The following is a 6,641-nucleotide window of genomic DNA, read 5'->3' as shown; positions in this document are numbered from 1 at the left end:
TTCCCAGCTCCCTCAGCAATTCTCCAGCCCCTTCCCAGCTCCCTCAGCAATTCTCCAGCTCCTGAGACAAGACACCCACATTCCAACATGGAAAATCCTGCTGCAAAGGGAAAGAGGACAATTCCTCATTCCATGCCAGGGTGAGATTCCCTGTCACCCCTGCAGGGAGCCACAAACCAGCCAGGATAACGGGATTGGTCGGGCAAGGTTTAGACTAAATGAAGAACAGGACTTGGGGATCCCTTGGGATCATTTCCAGCTTTATTTTCTATTGCTCCCTTTTTACCAAAGAATTATCCTGGAAAAGCTGTGGCTGCCTCTGGATCCCTGAAAGTGCCCAAGGCCAGGTTGGATGGGATTTGGAGCAGCCTGGGAGGTGTCCCTGCCATGGCAGGGGTGGGATTTAACATCTCCTACATCCCAAACCATTCTGGAATTCCATAAAACCATCCACCTGCAGTGCTCAGCTCGGAGCACCCTCAGGATTTCCTTTCATGCAGATCCCAGTCACCTCCCCCCAGGAATGCCAGGAATCGTGAAGAGAAATATTTTTTTCCCCCTTCCATAATTCCCTTTGCAGTGCATTGTCTGACTGGCGGGAAACAAAGCAAGTTTATCATGACAGGCTTCAGCTTAATCGAGGGATTAAAAGTGAATTAAGCCTCTCTTAATTTGTCTCCCACCACATGCCCCAGACAGAGCAGCAGCTTCAGCTGTGATTTCAATGAGCTGTGGCAGGCAGCTGAAAAATCACGGCTTGAAAGACTCGTCTTGCTCGGGAAAAGTTCCTGGGCTGGTTTATTTTATCCTGGAAGCTGCCAAAACTCAGCCTTAATTTATGGATTAATGATCACCTGCTCTAAACCGGCTGCTAACAGACAAAGTAATATCATTTCCAAATGAATCAGTGCCACCCAAGCTGCTTTGTGGAGCGAGATAAAAGCCTGATTTGCTTCTCCTCAATCATATTACAAGAACTATTCTGAGGAGCCCAGAATTCCCGTGGTTTTCTGGGTAAATATCCTGCTTTTTCTCTGGCATTTTGAAACAATCAACTCCCTTGAAAAGCTCCATTCAGGTTATTCTTAGCTCGGAGTGTTCCATGTGCCATTCAGCAGGAGCTGGGGCTAAAATTCCCTTTTTTTAGTGCCTCCTCTGGAAACTGGTGACACCATCAGCTGTCAATAATTCCTCTTGGACACTCAGCAGAGGTGGGCTTGGAGGATCCAGGGATTTCTACATGAGGAGGAATTTGTTGCTGCTCAGAGAAACCTGAGCAAAGCACGGCGCAGGTAAAGGCAGAGAGACGGGGGTGGAATCACAGAATCATGGAATGGTTTGGGATGGATGGGGCCTTAAATCCCACCCCATTCCACCCCTGCCCTGGGGGTGCTTCCCTTCAAATTTCTTATCTATGGAGATAAGGAATTCACAGATTCATTGCTGCCTTTAGACACAAAATCAATCTCAACAAGCACCTCCACCTTCTGCTTTAAATTGTATTTAATTGTCCCCTGTGCACGGTGACACCTCTGGGGTGTCCTCAGCTGCTCCATTTCCAGCACCCACTGCTGGTTTTGGGGCTGGTTTTGTGTTTTGAGCTGCTCTGTGCTGGAACAAAAGAATCTTTTTGTCTGAAAAGGGAGGTCACAGCGTTGGGTGAGGATCCAGGATCGCGTGGAAAAGGTGGAGGGATGGGATTGTCCCGCTCTGTTCTGGCCTTGGGAGACTCCGCCTGGGAAATTCCAGCTCTGGAATTCTCAGCACAAGGAAGCTGTGGATTTGCTGGAGTGATCCAGAGGAGTCCATGGAGCTGCTCCAGGGCTGGAGCCCCTCTGGACCCAGCCTGGGAGAGCTGGGAATGCTCCCCTGGAGAAGGGAAGGATCCAGGGAGAGCTCAGAGCCCCTGGCAGGGCCTGAAGGGGCTCCAGGAGAGCTGGAGAGGGACTGGGGACAAGGGATGGAGGGACAGGACACAGGGAATGGCTCCCAGTGCCAGAGGGCAGGGATGGATGGGAGATTGGGAATTGGGAATTGCTGGCTGGGCTGGAATTGCCAGAGCAGCTGTGGCTGTCCCTGGATCCCTGGCAGTGCCCAAGNTGCCAGAGGGCAGGGATGGATGGGAGATTGGGAATTGGGAATTGCTGGCTGGGCTGGAATTGCCAGAGCAGCTGTGGCTGCCCCTGGATCCCTGGCAGTGCCCAAGGCCAGGCTGGACATTGGGGCTGGACATTGGGACAGTGGGAGCTGTCCCTGCACATCCAGAGGTGGGATGGGTGGGATTTAAGACCCAATCCAAACCATTCCATGATTCCATCAAATGCAGAACAGCCAAATTCCCACATTCTGATCCCACGAAGTGCAGCTGAATTAAGCACACTCAGAACTGCACCGACATTAAACCTTGGGCGTCTTTGTGCCTCTCAGATATTCCGGGCTCTCCATCCCATCCCTCCAGCTTCCAATTAAAACCAGTGGACAGGACAGGACTGAAACACCTTCAGCTTCAGGCTCTGATTTTCATTACTTTGGATTTATCCTGGATTCCTCCGGATTTACAGTTTCTCTCATTTCTCCGGAGTTACACCGGGTGAAGTTCAGCCGAAGAACTTCTGAGAGGTGAAGTTTTATTAAATGAGCAAAGTTTTGTTTTAGAGTCGCCCCCACCTCACTCCCTGTCCTTTATGAACTCCTGCATTAATCACTTCTCACATCTAATCCTGCCCTTGATGCTTGTGATCAAATTCCTCACAGAAAAGTGGGAATCTTTGTTATTTTCCAGCCTTGTTTGCTTGGAAATGACTCCAGAAAAGGCAATTTTCTCCTCAAATAACCATGGCATGGGTAAGGTGGGAATAATTCCTTCTTTTGGCAAAATTCCCCCCGGGATCACCCATCCTGGGCTCAGGAAATGAGAGTTTGGTGTTCCCCAAGTGCTGGAACATCAATTCTTTTGAAAATGAGGCTCAGCATGAACCAAGACTGTGCTGGCTCCAACAGAAAAGTTATTCCAAGGGAAAATGGGAGTGGGACCAATTTCCCACACTCAGTGGATGAGGGTCAGGAGCTGCTCCCAACTCCCAAGCACACCTCCCATGGAAAGGCTTCTCCTGCCATGAAACCAGAGCTGCTCATGAGGGACAAACCTCCCTCCAGGATATTTCTTTTCCCTGGAAAAATTAATGTGAGTGTAAATTAAGGCCTTCCAAATCATTTTCCCGGATGTCTTTGGAGCAGACCATAATTCCAGCTGCTTCCAAGGGTTGAGGACAACAGTGGGAAACCACAGGTCTCTTGTCCAATCAGTAATTCCAAAAAAGATGGAGGCAACTCCTGGGAATAAAGCCCTGAGGGCAGGAATGATGGGAAATATGGAAGTGCAAATGGAATTCCTGGTTGATCCTGGCCACGCTCAGCATTTTGTGTTCATTTTCTCCCTGATTTCAGGGCCTCAGACACAAATTATTAAGGCCTAGCCCACCCGAATCGATCCTGAACTCTCCCAATGTCCCAACACTTCCTGTGGAATCGTTTTCCAAAGCACATTCCCCTGAAATTCCCGGTTGGTCAAAAGTCCAAGCTCAGAAGTTTTTTGGTGGGAGGTTCAGAAACTGTTTCAGACACATCCTGTGTTTATCCCAGACACGGAGCCTTTAGGAGAGGTAAAATCTGGGATTCCCATTCTCCCCCCAGCATTCCCGAGTGCATTTCCTGGGATTGACCCCTGGTGTTCAACCAGAGGTTGACCAGACTCCACGACCACGACCAGAGGGAGAGACACAAGTGGCTGATCCAAAAGGGACGAGACCAAAAACCCGAATAAATTCACAAGAAGTTCCACAAAATGGAAATGGCTTTTCCAGGGATTCTACCTAAAGGCTTAGAGATCTTCCCACAAGAGGATTTCAGCACAATCCCTTGGATATTTCCATTTGGAACAATTAAATTTGAAAGGAAACATTTTGGTTGGAATCAATGAAGGAATCGATGTTTCAGTCGATGTAAGGAAAGGTCAAATCAATCCCTGAAATCAATGCCAGAGTAGAAAAAGGTTGGGTTTTTCCCACGAAATATTTTGTGGAATAAAAATTCTTATGTTTCAACAGCACAGGGAAAACAAAGAACTGTTGGAGGGATTCCAGAGGTCATGGAGCTGCTCCATGGAGCCCCTCTGCTCTGGAGCCAGGCTGGGAGAGCTGGGAATGTTCCCCTGGAGAAGGGAAGGATCCAGGGAGAGCTCAGAGCCCCTTGCAGGACCTGAAGGGGCTCCAGGAGAGCTGGAGAGGGACTGGGGACAAGGGATGGAGGGACAGGACACAGGGAATGGCTTTAAGCTGGAAAAGGGGAGATCGAGATGAGATATTGGGAAGGAATTCTTGGCTGAGAGGGTGAGGAGGAGCTGGGCTGGAATTCCCAGATTTGCTGTGGCTGTCCCTGGATCCCTGGAAGTGCCCAAGGTTGGATGGGGCTTGGATCCCCTTGGGACAGTGCGAGGTGTCCCTGCCTGCCAGGGGCTGGAATGCAATGGACTTCAAGATCCTTCCCACCCAAACCATTCCAGGATTCCTGAAACACCAGAGCCGAGTGTGGGCAGGGCAGGAAGTGCTGCTGGAGCTCACCAGTTTTGTTGGAGAGGCGGAAGGACACCATTTTATCCGGGATGCTGCAGACATTCCGCACCGAGGCGATGCAGCTGTAGTTGGCGTAGTCCTGAGGTCGCAGGTTCTTCAGCTTCAGGATCTTTGTTTCTCCCTGGAAAAGGAGGAGAGGACATTAGGAAGGGAGGGAGGGAAAAGCGGATACGGATCTGGGAATTCCATCCTCCTCCAACATTCCCGAGCGCGTCTCTTGGGATTGACCGCTGGTGCTGCATCCACAAGACACAACCAATGATCCAGAAGGGATGAGCCCAAAAGAGCCAAAAAAAGAGCAAATTCACAAGAAATTCCACAAAATGGAAACAGCTTTTCCAGGGATTCTACATAAAGGCTTTGTGATCCTACCCCAAAGGATTTCCAAAGGACACAGGGAATATCAACACTGGAAAGCCAGAGGGAAATTGGTTTGATGGAGTCCTTCAAGTCACAAATTTTTCAGGATGATTTATTTTAAGGTACAATTTCCATGGAGAAAAAATCCCAAGGTACAAAATTCCTCCTGTTTTTCTCCAAAAATGAGGAGCTGCTGGATTCTATTTTTATCCAGGGAGATGAACAAGACATGGAATGGGAATGTCGAATTCCTTCAAACACAGACAGCAGAAAACTGGGAAATGGGAAATGTGAGATTTCCCCCCCTCAAAGTTCCAAAAGAAAAACGTGGAAAATGTTCATTATCCAGTGTCCTGATAAATCCTGATAAAAATTAATAGTGACACAGCCTTAGGAACACATGGATTTGATTTTTAATACCACACGGATAAACTGACCAGGAATATCTAGGAAAAATATGGAAGCTTGAGAAAATGAAAGTACAAAACTGGGAAAAAAATAAATCCATACAAAAAAATTAAATAAAAACACAGCTGAGCAGGGAAGAAAAGGAACAGTTCTTGAAATCTTGGAGAGACTCAGGGAATGTTGGGATTTAAGTGGTTTCTATGTACAACCAATCCCATGGAAATGATGGGATTAAAATGAAGCCCATTGCAAGACCAAGCCTTGGAAAAGCTGCTCCTAAAAATCAAATTCCTGCTTTAGGAGGTTTCTCTGGAATAGGGAAGAGCCTGGGAAAGGCACAGCCTTAGGAACACATGGATGTGGATAAACTGCCCAGGAATGTCTAGGAAAAACATGGAAGTTTGAGAAAATGAGTGTACAGAACTGGGAAAAAAAAATTTAAAAAAAATCCATCAAAAAAGAAGATCCAGCTGAGCAGGAAAGAAAAGAAACAGTCCTCGAAATTTTGGAGAGATTTTGGGGATAACGGGATTCAAACGGTTTCTATGGACAACTAATCCCATGGAAATGATGGGATTAAAATTAAACCTTGGAGAGGCTGCTCCTAAGGATCAAATTCCTGCTTTAGAAGGTTCTTCTGGAAGAGGGAAGGGCCCGATCCAGGCTGCCAAAGGCACTGAGCTCTGGAAGCATGGGGCAGTTTAATCCCAGCAATTCCCTCCTTTGCTCCAGGTTGAACTTGGGCTGAACTCCCAATGGAATTCTGGATCCCATCCCCAGCTCGCAGAGATTTATAAAAATGTATATATTTTCCCCATTGGTTGGGATAATTAGTCTAATTATGTCTAATTGCATAATTATCGTAAATACAGCAAATTTAATCTCGTGCTCAGGCTGAGCAATTCCAATGAGTGACGAGGAGGATGCGAACTCTCAGGAAAAAAAACCTCCATTGAGATTTGGGAATTCTATTTTCCCAACGTTTTTGAGGACGAGGATGGGCAGGTTTGCTCTGTTTCTCCCCCCATGGATGCTGGAATAAATGGCTGGCGTTTGCTGATTGACTGGAAAAAACTGGTCCTATTTAAGGAATTTGTTTGGATTTTCCCAGTTTTCCAAGAGTCTCCTGTGATTTAATTGCTGGCTGGATTTTGGGATCATCCCAGAGCATGGGTAAAAAGGGGAAAGAGGGGAATTCTGCTTCTGCCCCTCTGTCCTGCTCAGGTGAGGCCCCACCTGCAG

At 47.6% G+C, this 6,641-nt stretch overlaps 1 protein-coding gene across 1 annotated transcript in view; it reads right to left on the bottom strand.

Annotated features, from left to right (window-relative positions):
* MDGA2 (MAM domain containing glycosylphosphatidylinositol anchor 2) overlaps window positions 1-6,641 on the bottom strand; it is a 148,671-nt gene that overhangs the window by 107,277 nt on the left and 34,753 nt on the right. The window contains exon 5 of the mRNA XM_033515236.1: window positions 4,620-4,752. Within this exon, the coding sequence (XP_033371127.1) occupies window positions 4,620-4,752 (133 nt within the window). The remainder of the gene's footprint in view (window positions 1-4,619; window positions 4,753-6,641) is intronic.

The sequence above is a fragment of the Parus major genome, chromosome 5, assembly GCF_001522545.3.
Source record: "Parus major isolate Abel chromosome 5, Parus_major1.1, whole genome shotgun sequence".
NCBI classification, from domain to species: Eukaryota; Metazoa; Chordata; class Aves; order Passeriformes; family Paridae; genus Parus; species Parus major.
Note: the sequence above shows the minus strand (reverse complement) of the source record. Positions and strands in the feature narration are given on the sequence as shown.